Source organism: Porites lutea, chromosome 7 (genome assembly GCF_958299795.1).
Source record: "Porites lutea chromosome 7, jaPorLute2.1, whole genome shotgun sequence".
Classification (NCBI taxonomy): domain Eukaryota; kingdom Metazoa; phylum Cnidaria; class Anthozoa; order Scleractinia; family Poritidae; genus Porites; species Porites lutea.
In genome coordinates this window covers 30,294,179-30,311,083 of record NC_133207.1, presented here as the reverse complement: position 1 = coordinate 30,311,083, position 16,905 = coordinate 30,294,179, and the positions used below count along the sequence as shown (strand labels likewise).

The 16,905-nt window shown below is 40.9% G+C and overlaps 2 protein-coding genes across 2 annotated transcripts in view; one reads left to right on the top strand and one right to left on the bottom strand.

Moving 5' to 3' along the window:
* The first annotated feature begins 1,253 nt into the window (after positions 1-1,253).
* On the top strand, positions 1,254-12,289 carry LOC140943068 (protein O-linked-mannose beta-1,2-N-acetylglucosaminyltransferase 1-like). The gene is made up of 9 exons (XM_073392121.1): positions 1,254-1,714; positions 2,976-3,046; positions 3,676-3,855; positions 5,962-6,277; positions 7,809-8,077; positions 9,402-9,575; positions 10,148-10,215; positions 11,157-11,450; positions 11,932-12,289. Exons 1-9 carry the CDS (start codon positions 1,468-1,470, stop codon positions 12,254-12,256), a joined length of 1,944 nt encoding a protein of 647 aa, XP_073248222.1. The 5' UTR covers positions 1,254-1,467; the 3' UTR covers positions 12,257-12,289.
* Positions 12,290-14,282: 1,993 nt separating this feature from the next.
* LOC140943129 (uncharacterized) overlaps positions 14,283-16,905 on the bottom strand; it is a 3,231-nt gene continuing 608 nt past the window's right edge. The window contains exons 1-2 of the mRNA XM_073392188.1: positions 16,709-16,905; positions 14,283-14,725 (exon numbers count right to left, since the gene is read on the bottom strand). The exon at positions 16,709-16,905 is cut by the window's right edge and continues 608 nt beyond it. Of these exons, the coding sequence (XP_073248289.1) occupies positions 14,427-14,725; positions 16,709-16,905 (496 nt within the window). The 3' untranslated portion in view covers positions 14,283-14,426. The remainder of the gene's footprint in view (positions 14,726-16,708) is intronic.

Sequence of the window (16,905 nt, the reverse complement as noted above, 5' to 3'; positions counted from 1 at the left end):
TGTGTTTAGTTTCTTTCTAATTCTACCTAACCATATCAGTCTAAATTTCTTAGTGCTTGATTGTTGGAGGGGGGTAGGGGATGTCCAGACCCGTGTCCCCCTCCTGTACCTTGCTCTCCTAGCCCCCATCCCTTTCTTGGCTTTCTCCACTTAGCCCTTTTGTCGAATGTGAAATGTTAAGCATTGCTCCGTAATTTCCCCCCATTTTTCCCGCTTTCCGCCCTTTGTTCTCCCACCTCACAGGCCTCCCCGGTGGGCCCCGGCTCGACTGTCCCACCGTCTATTTTTCCGAGTGTCCGCCCCTTGTCCTCCTCCCCTAAATAACTCGCATTTTTGTCCACTTGTACCGTAAAACCCTTGTTCATTACATTCTTTCGTAAGATTTTTTCACAGTCCTTGATAGTTTATTCGCAGTAGATCGATAAGCATTGTCCTCTCATGTCTCAACGTTCCCAAGAGGTACCACATTGTCGAAGATGACTCTGACTAAAATTTGGCTGTGATACTGAAGAGCCATAAGAGGATTATGGAGGTTTAAGAAAATAATATTCTGCAGAGGGTTGAAAAAAAAATCCTGCAAATACGAGCGGCTGAAAAAAAGGCTTACTCGGAGAAAATTTCCCAACCTCCCCACCCCTCCCCTCGCTGCGACCGCACACCACCTAAAAAATATACCGTAAAATTCCGAAAATAAGCCCCTCCATGCCGATGAGCCCCTCCAAATATAAGTCCCCCAAACCGGTAACGCAAAAAACCCTCCGTTACATCGCCCCTCCAAATATAAGCCCCCGGGGGCTTGTACTTGGAAAATTGCCCTCAAAGACAAAGTAAAACAAACCAAAAACGGTAAATTTACTTCCACGGTAAGGCTAGCTCAATCGATTTTGAAACGTAAATTTTCCTCCGTAGATAAGCCCCTCCGAATATAAGCTCATCCAAAAATAAGCTCTTCAAAAATATAAGCCCCGGGGCTTATTTTCGGAATTTTGCGGTATGGTCCCTCAGTCACGCAACGTGATGCGACTGTTTCCTCATTGAATATTCACAAACTCTGCATAACTTATCGCTAAGAAGTACCGAAAACGATTAATTTGGTGTGTTTCCTGGATTATCTAGTTTGAGCCTTTGCAAGTGTGGGGAATATCAAATGATCAGAACTTTATTTAATTTTTAATCAGCGACAGATTGAATCTTGGCGGGAATTTTCCTATTTTTTGGCGCCCGAAAGTCCTTAGGGCAAGAATTGTTTGATGTGACACCATACCGTGTGGAAATCGTAAAGACGATAAATGGTCCCAGAGTATTACAATGGAAGCTTAGCTGCAGATGCTTTTAAGTGAAATTTGGAATTTTCAGAATATCGCGACGCGATAATCTGTTGCCTTCGCGACCAGCTATCAACTGGCTTATGCAGATATATAATTCTTGAAGTTTCTTCGTCGATCGTCGCTGAGATACTCTATAGCCATGACAAGCTGCAAGAGGAGAGGAAGAATGTCTAAAAGCCGTTTGGCAATAGTGGTTTTACTTGTAATTCTTGGAAGCACGGCGCTCTTCAATATCATGTTCATGATACAGACAGCGTCAAAGCTCGCTGATGGAGCTAATGAACCTGGGCATGAAGAGAATGACGGTCGAATTCAGAAACAATCTTCTTTCTCAGTTCCGTCCGCGTTGTACTGGTTGAACGATAAACCTGTTGATACCATTACCGGTAAGAGTTTGAAACGCTAAGCGGTTAACGTTTATTTAGTTTGATACTTGTAGCGGTGCAAAAGCCATAATTAAGCTTTAATCAAAGCAGATGTAAATAAGCCCAATCTGTAAGCACTCAATAGGCTTACAGTTTTTTGAAATTGAATTTCTAAATATTTTCATGACAATCAGCTCACTGAGATGCCCTTTCCTTCCTCGCATGATTTAAAAAAACTTGCCATCATTGCTTAGATAAAAGGATTTAATACACAGAATATTTGAACTGACTTTAGTTTATTATAAAATTGTCTGTTAGAGAGGAGACGTCGTTACGTCACGTTGCCATGGTAGCAAAATTTTTGAATGACAACAAACCAAAATGACACTTAAAAAGTGGATTCACACTGTTTCAAACTTCATCGATCTTATTTAATTTCATTTAATTTGTCAAATGTTGGCAAAATTTTTTGCCCTAAATCCGAAAGGACCATATGTTTCATGTTGCGGTCATACAACAACAGCTAAGAAATGTACAAAAAACCGTGATGCACATGCCAAGATGTTTTTTTGCCAATGTAAACCTATTGTTTTTTTGCTGTTCGCCATCGCCGTTGCAAAAACTCTCTATTGTTGTCGTCCAGAAATTTTGCTATCATGGTAACATGATGTCACTCTTTTCCTCTCTATTATAAAAAACTGAATCATTGGATAATGCAATTCTAGAGCTCTGATCGGCTTAGCCATCATGGTATATGAGCCATTATACCATGCTCTCCAAATATTTATGGTAACTGTCTGCTCAAAATTGAAAACAAGCTGAAAATCGGTTGTTTCTACAAATAAAGTTGGGAAGAATTCTTGATATTTTGTGGGCATTTTTAATAAAACAATAAATTATTCCACTCGCGCTTGTTGGATGTGAGATGATTATATAGCCAACTTGGCGCTAGGCGCCTCATTGGCTATCTACCATCTCATATCCAACATGCACTTGTGGAATATTTTGTTAAATTACATAACATGTTACTTTCACCAGCTTTCATGTGTGTGAAGATATGGTGTTTTGACACGAAAGCTCACCTGTTGCAGTGGAACCCAAAAATTCCAGGTTTCCACACCACATGGCCAAGGCATCCAGTAAAACCCAGAATGTAAAATGTTTAAAGGGAAATTTGGGACTGATTGCTCTGGCCTCTTTTATTCACATTTTTATCATCATACCAGGCAGAATTATTCTATATTTTGGGGTTTAATTTAATTCTTACTTCATTTTTGTACAGGTAACAGATATTTAGATATAGAGGTTTTGTCAAGCAAGGAGAATGTAACAGTCACATTAAATGGACAACTGGTATAAAGAGACTATAATTTATCATAAATTGTTAATTTATTTTTTGTACAATCTTTATTGTCAGACAACAAATTATTTTAGATATTAAAAATTTTACCAATTTTTTTATGTTTTAACGTTAATTATAATTTATTGGAAATGTATATATACGTTTAATTTCAACAGTACAATTCCTTTTACCAAGCATCTGGGTGTGCTGTAAAAAGAATTGTCCCTAAAGCTTGAACCTAGCAAAACTTGGGCACCTGACATGTAAAAATAATTATTTTTGTGTAAAAACCAAGATTTCCTTGTCACCTGATCGAGGGCATACATGTACGTTTAATTCAACACTGAGGGGCAACCAGATGTTGCCCCATAGAGCACAGCATACCAATTTTTAATGTGTATGACAAATAATATTATTTTAATCCTTTTTGCATTGACAGCAAACCTTTATTATTTTTGTGTAATTCTTGTTTGACTTAAGAGACCCTGCTCTTCGTATTTGGCTTACGAACATTTTGCTCAATGGAGTCTGTAGTACTAGAAGTCAAGGCCTGATAATTGGTTCTGAATGAACATGAATGCATAGTCAAGTGTTTGATGTTTTGACACAAGGCAACACTTATGATGTTGGTCTTTTTCAGCACTTGGACACTTCTGAGATGTTAATCCGAGGAATGAATGTTTTGGTTTTAAATGAAGTAACAGGAGCCATCATGTCTTCTAGATGGTTTGATACTTATGAGTCACAGGATGACAGTGGCTTTCTTTTGGACTACATAAGAGGGCTTAGACTTGGACGAATAATCTGCTTTGCCATAAAGGTTAGTAAATCAGGTTAGCCTGTCGTGAGAAAACAGCCCACATTTCACGATGACAGAATTGACATCGATATCAAAGGAACAAGCACAGAAATTCCATACTAATGATATGTCAGGGACCAATTTCTAGGTAGGTAATGCTTCTGATAGGTCAGGCTACAACATCCTCAGAGACTCAGGGGCAGATAAAGGGGGCGAGGGAAAGTCTAAACGGGCGGAAAAATATATATGGAACGAAGAAAAGTAAAGAACAGCGAGAAGAGCCCCTGGAGACAATGTCTTACAAGACCAGTTCCAAATGGTCGCCGCCGTTCTGGCTTCTGATTGGTGCCAGAAAAACACAAGTTTTCTGGCACCAATTAGAAGCCAGAACGGCGGCGACCGTTTGGAACTGGTCTGGTAAGACATTGTCCCCAGGGGCTCTTCTCGCCGTTCTTTACTTTTCTTCGTGCCATATTTTTCCGCCCGTTTAGACTTTCCCTCATCCCCACCATCTGCCCCTGGGTCTCCGAGGATGAGGCTACAAGGGAAATTGCTTCAACCAAACAAAAGTTAACTACCCATCTGGGTGGTGACACGTCATCAGTATAGAATTTCTGTGCTTGCTCCTCGGATGTCATTTCGCGTGGAAGCCAGTAGTAGCATCACAAAATATTAAAAAATTATTATTATTCCACGAGTGTGCACTGGATATGAGACAGTAGATAGCCAACAAGGCGTATAGTGCCGATTTGGCTATAATTGAATCTCATATCCACCAAGCGTGAGTGGAATGTTTTATTAAAAATGCCCACAAAGTATCAAGAATTCTTCCAAACTTTATTTGTAAAACAACAGATTTTCAGCTTGTTTTTAATTTTGAGCAGACGTGTACAGTTACCGTATTTGGAGAGCTGATGATATAATGGCTCATATACCATGATGGCTAAGCCAATCAGAGCTCTAGAACTGTATTTTCCAATGATTCAAATTTTAATAATGGCTGTTTTTTCAGTTCAGGTCTGGGTATGATATTACAGATTATGATAGTACCAAAATATCTAGTGATAACAGAAGTCCAGATTCCAAGGAGTGTTTCATAAAACTATCTAAAATAAGTGTCGGTCTACACACGGTGGCTTTAAGATAACACATTAGACTTTATTTTAAAAAAAAGATTAAGATCTTCGCACCTTTTAACTGTCCTCTTAAATTATTCAGATTCAGATTGTGGGGATGGTGCAAGTAGATGTAAGCAGGGGAAACAGTGAGGGGGTGGGGTAGGGAGTTCATCTTACACTCAGCTATCTGAACATTAGGGTAAGTTAATCGCACACCCAGCTCTAAAACACCCTACTCAAAGACCATCATCATATTAGATTCTAGCACCCTTAACAGCACCTATCAGCCAATATTTGTTACTTAACCTATTTGCCCGTGGAAATTATGGATTAAAAAAACCCTTTTGAAGCTAAACGAGCCATTTTCTGGTCTTTATCTTCCCATAAAAGACTATACAAGTCGAGCAATATGCCGTTTCTAGTCCCCGATACTAAATTACTAATTTTGAAGAACAGGCATGCACAGAAAGTGAGGCATAACTCCCTCCACTTTTACCTTTCGCTTTTTCTTCCCTATTTTTGCGTTTTTCCTGCCCAATTTTTCTTTTCTTTTCCTGGGCATTTACTAGGCTTCATTTAGGCGGGAAAAGCTATAGTGAAACATTCTAGCATCCGGGAATTAGTTTGAAGGAAGAGCTGGAGGGTAGTGCAACAACATTTACATTCAAATTTTCACATCAACCTGACATTTTTTTTTTTTTTCGTGTTTCTATGGCCTGTTTGACTGAATCACGCTAATTTGGGTATAGTTTGAGAGGTCCCTACACCCTTGTTTAAGACCGTTAATACTGATGACGTCATAAGTGGTACAGGGGACGTGGATCCATACGAGCCGGACGACTCAGGTGTCAATAGGTGGGTTTGAATAGCGAACGCGACGAGGGGCGGGTGGGTGGGGGTGTAAACCGCCTGAGTTCGGTAAAAGGTACGACAAGACCCCCTGTCGAATGGGAGTCCCTTAATCATATTTTTTAATCACGCGGTTTCTCTGTGTTTCTTTGTGACTTAGGACGAAGCTTCTTTTCGCCTCTCTGAAAAAGCCCGTGTGTTCATAAAGAGTCTCGGAAGTGCATACGTCAGTGAAATCAGATGGAGAACCATGTGGGCGTTTGTTGTACAACGACTTAAGAGCCATAACATCGTCTATGGAGAAAGCATTCAAAAGCCGCCTGGACATGAAAACTGGCCCGCGCCAATACATCTCCGCACCACGGTGAAACTTATGCCTGCAGCTTACGTCAAATGCAATTGGGATGATTCACCAATCAGCATCAGGCGAAGGGAGTTTTGTAACAAATTCGAAGGATATAACCATGTTTGTCGCTGTAAGTGTTTCAGAACGTTCGTACAATACGACGAGGATTTCTTGAAATTTTAGGTAGAAGTACAGTTGTAGGTGACACTTAAAATAAGATCCTCTGGCGCTTGCGTGTCGGGGAAGGTGTGGAAGGGGCAACACCCCTATTTTATTGCATTAGTCTGGGGGCATCTCCGGCGGACATTTTTAATTTGGGGGACCCTCAAAAGTTCAGTGTCTTTTTGAGCGACCCAAATATGCTGCATAACACCGGAGCTTCGAGAGAACCCTGATTGAATACCGCCGCTGTTTCACATTAGAGGCCTTTAGATTCTAACATGAGGTTGACAACAAGAACCAGATTTTCTCAGTTACTAAGTAGTGCTCGCCCATGAACCAGCGTCATTTTGGTGGGAAAAGGGTAGCCTCCGTCCATTCTACTACGGCTATTTTAGCGAAAATGTCATAGTGGCGGGAGCAAGTTATATTTTGTTGTAAAAAAGGGAAAATAAAGACTTCTGGGGTGTCTACGTTTTGAGAATACGCGAAAAAACTCCAAGTCAAACCTTGTTCATTCTTTTCCTCGAATCCAAACTTAAGGTCTCTGTTTTTCTCAGCAATGAGCTGTTAGCACAAGATCAACTTGATTTACATAAATATATGAAAGGCAGAAAGTACAATGTTACCCTGAACTGTAAACTCGGGGTCACTTTACAATTAATAAAACTTTTACAAGTGTAGCTCTTGTTTTCGGATCCTAACACAACGGTTACACTTGTAAAAGTTTTATTAACCCATTCGCTCCTGGAGATTTTGCCGAAAACGCGTTTTGAAGCTAGTCAAGTGGTTCTCTGGTCACTGTCGTGCTATAAAGAGCTAAAACTTACCACAAACCGGTTTACAGGTCGTACACTTCATGGCCTTTTGATCCAGATGCAAAATATCAGCTTGCGAAGTTTGGGCATGCGCAGAAAGTTTTTGGGTTTAAAAGTGACACAGCAGTCTTGACTTTTACTTTTCGCTTTCTCTCCTCCCCTTTTTTTTCGCTTTTCTTGCCTCATTTTTTTTTCTCTTGCTGGGCATTTAGTAGGCTTCATTTTGGTGGGAATAGTTTTTAGGAAAGCTTTTAGGATCTCAGGATTAGGTGAAAGGAAAGGTAGGTGAGCAATGGAACAAGATTTTCATGGACATTTTCAGGTCAACGTTACATGGTTTTTTGCCTCTTTCTCCGGTGTCCTTGACTGAATTGTGCTCATTCTGGTATGGTTTGAAAGATCTCTTCACTCTGCAAAAGTTAGCGGACAAAGTTGTCCTTGACCATTAAAACTGATGACGTCACAAAGGGTAGAACGGACGTGGATCCGCACGGGCGGTTACGGACGGTTCAGGGGCGAATGGGTTAATCAAAAAACCTAAAAATGGCCTTTTACCAACTTTTTCACCTGATTTGACATAAAATAGACAGATTTGGTTGTTTTATCCTGAAAAGTGGATTTTTTTCAAAAAGTTTGGTACTTTGCTTAAATTGACTATCGGTTTTATTTTTTTGCACTCTACAGGTGATGATCCCTTGTCGCTGCATTTCAACCCGCCACCATTTGAAGACGGCACGCGCCTTAACCTACCATTAGCAGTCATGGCCAGTAATAGACCAAGTTACTTACTGCGCATGCTCCTGAACCTGCGCAATGTTGAAGGCCTGGATCCTAGATTGGTGACCGTTTTTATCGACGGATTTTTCGATGAACCGTCTTCGGTAGCGAAGCTGTTTGAACTGAATGTGGAGCAGCATTCTTCTGCAGGGAGATTAAATTCCAGAATTTCTCAGGTATACATTATAACATTTACATAAGCTTTGAAAACAAACAGTACAAAATATTCCTGACTCATGCACACGTTAGCCTGCGGAGAGCTTGCTCGCAGTCTAGCATACGTTTTCACCCTCAGCAATTGTTCTGGGGTTTGCAAATATGCCTTCATTAGCTCTTATTGGCCCATAATTGCTTGTGTTATTCTGACGAAAATAATTTTAGAATATTATTAGGATAACCTTATCCTTTTCAGAGAATACCCATAATTTTTACTATCGTTTCTGAATGATCGGTTCTAAAAGTCCAATGACGGGAGTAAGATTCTAAAGAAAGGTGCGACATCGTCGGTGGAGGCGTGAAGGGCAAGCCCTGTTGACATCAACTATTTAAATTCCTTTACCTTATTAACTCAATTTTCAAGAAGCTTGTAGCCTGAGAAAACAGCCGACATTTCGCGATGCCTAGCACTGGTTTCCCTGCAAAATGGGGTCTTAGCGACCGACGACGCGACGGCAGCGAAAACGTCGCTTCAAAAATGAATTTGCCTTCTTTCGGTCTTTGTCGCGATTATTCCAGCTCACTTATTTATTCAAATGTCGGCGAACTCTCCCGGGGTTCAATTTCTAAGAATCATATTCAAGTTTAGAAAGAGCCGGAGCATTGTTATTTTTGACGTTCTCGTTGCCGTCGCGTCTTGGGATCGTTAAGTCCCTAATGACGTCTGAGGAACGAGCGCAGAAATTCCGTACTGATGACATATCACTGTTCAGATCTGGGTAGTGCTTCGGATTGGCTGAAGCAAATTTCGCGCTCGTTACTAATACGTCATTTGGCGGGGAAACCAGTGGTGGGCGTAGCGAAATGTAGGCCGTTTTCTAGATTTTATGACCTACAGGCTATCAGTATGCATTTGTGCATCCCGTATTTGAAAACAAGTCTTTCGCGTCAACAAGCAGTGAGTTGAATGTGAAAAGGTTGTCCCCTGCCGCGATTCTATTCTGCCTGCAACCATGGCAGGATTAGTTCAGTTGAAAGAGCGCTGGTGAGCCAGCTTATGCAAAGTGGTAAGTGAGCGTTTATTAGGACTCAGGAACTCAGACTGAAAACTTGGAAGCAAGGTACTACTTGTACTCCGCAAACGCTGGGCTAGACCTTGGCGTGCCTCATGTCGGACTACCTAAAAAATGGCGGTCTCGTCAGTCAGTAGCAGCTTGCTTGCAGCAGGGGTCAAGAAATCTATCTACGTTTCCTGCACGGTTTATCTGTAGTAAATGGTAAACCCTTTTATGGTTTTTAGTGATTATTTCGTCAACAAAAACATTTGCTTCACACTTATTTCAGCATTACAAGAAGTCTTTAGCCTCTTCGTTTGACCGACATCCTGATGCAAACTACCTTGTTATTTTGGAGGAGGATTTATACATGTCTGTGGATATTCTAAGCTTCTTCAAGCAGCTTCTACCAGTGTTAGAAAACGATGAATCCGTCTACTGCTTGTCTGCTTGGAATGACCAGGTGATTCCAGTACTGTACTTTATCGACTGCGTATATCTTTGTACTATCATAAGGGGCCTTAAAATCCGACGAGGGCGAAAACAACGCCGCTTAAGAAGTGAATTCGCCTTTTTTTCAATCTTCATCGCGATTATTCAGAATCACTTACTTTGCCCAATGCAGGCGAACTGCCTTGCCTTTAATAGTAACATCCCCAACGGGCTTTTCAGAAACTATTTGCAATGTGCATGCAACCATTCGAAACAGTGTCGCAACAATGTAATGCTGTCAATGGGTTAAGCTGAAAATCGTCGTTGTGAATTATCCCGTGTAATTTTACCTTTCAGTGAAGATATGCATTTTGACGTCATAGCTTTTACGTCCACACAGTAACAGACGAACTTCCCGCTGACCAGTTTTTGGTTTTCAATTGCTCGCGGGCTCAGGTCCAATTTTGAAGGTGGAATTCAGTTTGCTTTCTGCTTACGGCAAAATTTGAATTACTCGAGAAAGATATTTCTTAAGACTTCCCTCGAGAGCTTCGCTTTTGGCCTTGGCTAAATCTATGTATTATTCTTTCGTTTCTTTCTTAGGGCTATGATCATCTTTCTAATGATCCTGCAATGATGTACAGAGTCGAGACCATGCCGGGTCTAGGCTGGTAAGTCAATTTGATTGCTTCACATCAGTGTTCTTGTTGTTTCGTGTTAAGTCCGAAAACGGAGCGGAAATGTTTCATTCTGGATGAAATTGCTTTTTCCGTGTGTTACCTATCACACGAACTTTTTACGAAGTAACAATTGTTGGACCTATGTGCGCAAAGAACCGTTTGAACTTTCCAGTCACCCTTTTTGCGCATGAGCAACTGTAACAGGGAAATGTTGTCATATTACGTAGTACTCTTGAGGTGAGTACTTAAAAATCGTGATTATGACCCTTGTGATCAGCAGGGTTGATATTATAGAGATAGTCCTGATATCAGTTTTAACGACTTATTTCCACGATGAGGAATCATGCATAAAGACAAGAAACGAGAGCTTGTGCGTAAATAATGATTAGATTCCCGAGAGGCTACTCTGAACCGGACACTTGTGAAGAGTGCCGGTGGACTCTGATATTTTGTTTCATTCCTTTATGTAAAATCCTATTCTATATAAGAAACCAACCTTCCCATATACCAGATGATGGAGGGTTAATTCATATGCTAGAGTACTTTAAACCCCGGATATCTTCACAGTCAACGATAGTTTCAACTGGCAAGAAACAAACCGGCTGGTTATTCTAAAGATTGATTAGGACGGTGATCATGGGACCATCGAAAATCTAATCCAGCTAGTGGTCAGGAGGCTTGGCGACAAGACCGCCATTTCTACAAGGTAATTTGTGCCACGTGTAGGTCTTTGTTGTTTGCAGGGCGAAGGCAGTACCTTCTTCCCTTAGCTATTGTAAGAGCCTGAGTATTGGTCTGGTCCGAGGAATCGGACTCCCGACCTCCAACTCTGTAAGCTAGCGCCGTGTGGCTGAGTTAGTCCTGCCGCGGTCGGATTCCATGAGCTATGCCACGGTGAAAATATAAAAATGTAATTTTGTTTGTGTTTATAGGGTGCTAAGTCGTAAACTGTTCAAAGGAGAACTGGAAAAGAAATGGCCGAAACCTGAACAACCAAATGACTGGGACATGTGGATGAGAATGGAAGGGAACAAGAAGGGAAGAGAATGTATCATACCCGACATCTCACGTACATATCACTTTGGTGCCAAGGGGCTTAATGTTGGAAGTTTTATGCAACAAATTTACTTCAAGAAACATTCTCTAAATAAAGAACGGAATGTCAAGCTGGATGTGAATAAGATGTACAAGGACAGTTATGAAAAAGAAATGCTTCGTTTGATAAGGTACAACCGAAAGGTTCCTTGTGTTTAAGACTCATTGAACACACACCCCCCAAAAAAAGAAAAATGCTAAAACGCGCTACAAAGTGACTGACCCCTATTACCGTACGATCCATTTCAGAAGGCTGTACTGCGTTATTTTCCGATAAGTCTGCCATTTATAATTTGGCATTACTGTAAAGCAGTATCATATCTCACTGTGAAACTCACAAAACCGTGAACATCAGAAATATTTATGAAATGTTATTGTGTTGCGGGAAATTAGCCAATGAGGCGCGAGATAACTAAACCGCAAACAGCAACGGTAATTAGTTTGTGGTTTTGAGGTTTGCTTGCCTGGGGACTAAGGCTCCGCCCAAGGGGGGAGAGCCACCCAAGGAGAGTGAAATGAGCGAAGGAGTTAATCGAACAAGGTTTACTATCCCTGGAAATGCAATATGTAGTTAAAGAGACCATCATTTAAGTCGTTGTCGTTGTTTTTTAGAGAAGCCAAATTGCTGAATCATGCCAAGAACCCCTGCTCACACCTCAAGGATTTTGTACCGGACACAGAAGGGAAGACATACTTGTTTTACCTACGAATGGACACTAAAACAGATTTTTCCACGTGGTCCAACGTGGCGCGATGCTTTCGCATGTGGGATCTTGACGCGAGAGGTTTTCATAAAAGCACATGGAGATTTTGGATCAAGAAAAATCACATTGTAGCTGTCGGTTGTCCGGCATCTGACTATTGCAAAAACAAACCGCAGGAGTTAGAACCAATTTATTTACCAAACAAAGAAACGAGACCAAAGGATCCTATTTAAGCTTACCATCTCGAGTACTAATCAGCATTGGTTACTGAAAGAGCTCTCTTGGATAATGACCAAAACAGAACTCAGTATGTAATGACTGCTTTAATGCCCAGTGCAAGACGAAAATTGAAGCTCGCGTCTATAAATTACAATGCAAGCTGCCACACTATTTTTTTAATTAATTTTATTGACATTCAGCAACAAAAGGATACAACGGTAAATAATACTTCAGCTTACGGGTTATGACATATGTTCACTACAATAATTTACAGCGAAGCGGCCGCACCAGGTGGCTGTTTAAAAATGGTCGTCCAATTAAGAGGGGTTAATCCCTGCGATACAAGCTTTAGTTTTCATTTCTACGAGTTTCTATCAATGCTCGACAGTTTATAGGATACAAATTTTCAAATTCTAAGAGTTGTAAAGTTTAGCGTATTTATATTTTGTCTTAAGTACTATTTAAACAAATGGCACTTTTCCATAAATTCTTTGTTGCTTTCCTCCAGTTAACGTATTTGTGCAAGATTGCTTTGTAATAAACACTTGTGTTCAGTTTATAAAAATCTACGACAAACATTCAAGCATATTACTTTTCAGACTTCGTTCACATGCTAACTTTCATTTGACTTATTTTAGACGATGGTTCCCCCTAGCAATATCAGCTTTTTGAGGGTGGTTGATGTCTACAGCGAAAGAATAGATGTCAAAAAAGCTAGGAGCTTTCAGAGAGAAAATAACAGACCATCCCAAAAAGTGCCATAATACTCTCTAATGTGCAGGATTAATGAAATGGTGGAATTGAAGTTCGCGTAGACAGATACACCTGAACACAGTTTACTATGGAATAAAAGAAATTTTTAGCTTAAATTTGAGAAGGCTCACAGGAACTAAGAAAAACCTTTACTGGCGTTCACGTGCAAATGTACGTATTAGAGAGTTTAAACTTCACGTATACGACAAACGGAAAACATCAGATTTATGTTGAGAATTTCTCAAAATAGAAAATGAACAGATAAAAACAGCTTAAAACAATTCTTATGGATAAAAAATTGCGTGAAGCTACTAATTTATGCGAAGAAATAGTGAGCAGTAAACGACAAGTAAAGGGGAAACTTGGTCACGTGGTACAAATTCGCGTTTGCCGTTTGACATAAACGTGATGCTTAATCTCTCTATTATACAAATAAGGGACCTTATAGAGTTGACTACGAGTTTGACATTAGGTAATAGGATAGTCAGTACGGGTTTTCAAACTCAACTCGCGTGCTTTAGATAAACCTTTGCTCGCAATACGCTTACATTTCCTCATGTGCTAAGAAAGAGTAAGCGATCTTGGGATAAAACAAGTGCAAAATACCCAAATCGTTTGGTTTTCGTTCTTAATCTCAAGCTCGTACTGAAATCGTGTGATACTCGTACTCAATCCCGAGATCGTACCCAAATCGTGTCATACTCGTATCAATCCCGAGCTCGTACCCAAATCGTGTGATACTGGTATCAATCCCGAGCTCGTACTCAAATCGTGTGATACTCGTATCAACACCGAGCTCGTACTCAAATCGTGTAATACTCGTATCAATCCCCAGCTCGTACTCAAATCGTACAAAAGGTGATGCACAGCACGCGCAGCTCGTGCTAATAAAAAGCCTCCTGGATACGAAGCTAAACCTGTACACTAAAGAGTATTATAGTATTTTTCGCTAAGGTTTTTTGAACCAGGTCAGTCTAATGCTTAATATACGATTCATATTCTAGTCCTCCAGAGCGAGGAAGGGCAATGATCTGGAGAATGTGCGGCTCTTAAAAAAGGAGGTATTATCAATAAAGCTCTTTGAATTCTAAATTTCCTATCCTATTTACGGCAATCCTACCTAAGCGAGTATACGAGGGATCGCCCTAATGCATTCATTACCATTTCGATAGAAGTTTTGAGTTCTCTCTCTTCGGCGTCTACTCTCCTTATCATCGTTCGCTTATCTGCACTCCACCTCCTGCTGGTCACCTTCGGAGTTCCCCCCCCCCCCCCCTCTTCCCGCCCTACTTTGTGCACTAATTGTTAAGCATTTCATCATCTGATGGTGGCCGCCAGGCTTCCATACCTCAATAGGAGTGCGGATAAAATCGATGCAAATAGGATACTATCGATGACTGACCCGCAAGATCCTTTTCTGCTGGTGTTTTGTCACTGCTTGAGTGCAAACACCTCGTAATCTGTGACAAAGAAATCATGATCACCTGTGAGGAACGAGCTCTGTTTTCTTGGTGGGTAATGGTAGGTGGTGCCGAGACGGCTAGTACAAGAAATTGTGTTTGCATTACTTGATATGTATAGGTCACACCCGCTGCCAAACACTGGTCCACAGTTGCTATTAGAATAGATGCCATGCCCTTCCTTCCCAGTGATGAGCGACAGTTTGATTGCACCCAAGGCACTCGGATTCACCAAGCTGAACAAGAAAGCTTGGCAACAGTTTGCATAACCTACAAATGATCAGATAAAACTAACGTTAGTGTTTGCTGGACTCGGCTTGCCATGTCAGTCAACTTTTAAAGTAACGATTTTATACTTATACCTTTTTGCGGGAAAAATGCCACTAAAATGCTTGAATAATGCTTAACACTTTTTCTTCACTAAAATGCTGAAAAAAGTGCGAGCATACCGTATTTTCTCAATTAAACGCCCCCGGTGTTTATTTAGAAATCGGCTGTTTTGACCCGACGCTTTTTGGAGGTCGGGTTTTAATCGGGGTACGGTGTTACTAATGAAATGCAATTTCCTGTCATTTTTTCAGGAAGATTTATTATTTTCCGATCTTCGGAGACCCAGGGGCAGTTTATTAGGGTGGGACGATTTTTTCCTTTCGTCCTGCCCCTGGATCTCCGAGGATGATTACCCGTACGTACATTACCCAAAGATACAGTACAGTTATCAGGTTGTTGTACAGCATCCACCCTAGTTTTGTTTAACACAACGGTAATTTTCCTTTGAACGTTTATTAAAAGACTAAAACAACTGCACTGTACTTGGTACAGTATGTGGTAACAGTGCTGTTCAAGGGATTATATTTCAAGTTGTAACCGTTCCTTATGACCTCGACCGCAATTAAACTTCGGGATCTCGATCAAACGCGGGGAGCCCTCTGTAAACGCCGCGGGCGCTTAATTAAAAATCAGCAGTTTTGACCCGGTGTTTAATCGGGGTCCGGCGTTTAATCGAGAAAAAATGGTAATGTACAAAGGCCTATATGGCGTCAACCTGTTTGCAAGTTTGGGAGTTCTGGGTACGAGGTCGACCGTGTGGCATTGTTCATCAATCTGTAGGCAGCACTCGCATACTCCTCTCAGGAACTGAGAGGAGTACGAGAGTCGAAGTTCTGGCTAGTCCGTAGTAAGGAGAAGTAGGGGTCCGTGACTATGGAATCTGGTCTTCTAGTTTTTCTGTTTTTGATTTTTTCAGAACATTTGATTGAAAGTTTGTAATACTCTCTCCGTAATGATTAGGACTTTTTTGCACTATCGTTTTGTGCCGCTCGCCTTTTTGAATCAAGTCTTTGGCCACTAATTCTTGACGAATCATGCTGGCGTTGCTAAAACGAGGGTAAGGGTAACACCAAGGGTGGGGGTGAGGGTGACTGTTAAGAAGGTATATTGTCATTAATTCCCTGGAAAGTGTTAGATGTACCGTTTGCTCGTCTCCAAATGTAATATATCTGAAAGATTGTCGGCATATTTTTTGTAACATGAGGGATTGTGGACGTTCTAAGATTGCATGAAAAGGTGGTTTGCTTTTTAATATAACCCTTTTGCGGATCACCTCGCCAACCCAGGGTCCCACATCCCCATATAAACAGTCCCATTATATTAGTGTACAGAGAACGATCGAAGACTATTAATCCATGCCTTTATTCAAGCTTTTCAAGAGCAAAAAATTAATTTGCGGTCACGCTGTTGGAAATACTTAACTGCAACAGAAACGCAAAAGTTAGCCAAACCTTGAAATTAGAATAGCCCTTGACCAGCCTTTCATTTTAAAGAGCACCGTTTTCCAATAATATGCCAGATGATGCTTAATGACACTTAAAAAAGGCAAATGTATGGTCTTCAAACCGTGTCAAGTCCAAGACGTACGAATTGTAAAATTCAAAGAAATATAAAGTATAAAGAAGACAATTTTCGGGGGAGAAATTTTGGATGAAAATCTAAATTGGAATTCCCACAACAATTCTCACCTTTACCCTTACCCTCACCCTTAACCTTACCTTTACCCTTGGTGTTAACTTTACCCTCGTTTTAGCCACGCCGGAATCATGTTGCTATATTAGTTGTTTTCGCAAGACGAGATCAGGGGAGTCATGGGAGATCATCGCAAAATCTTACAGGACAATGATAAATAAAGCATGGAAAGCGTCAAGAGGCTCATTCGGGTATATGTGTAAATGATGATCAACTGGAGTAAAAACTTACATCCTCCATAATTTGCCCACGACTTTTCAGTGAAACCTCCAAATATGTTTGCACCGCTTTTCACAACAGTGATTGTAGGCCCTTTGTTGTCGCACTTAGAATGAAATGCTGACGCGGCAAAGCCATCTCGTGACGCTCGGAACAGCAAACGCCATTCGCCCACCAAGACCTCCGGTAACCAGCCTTTCAAAATTTTC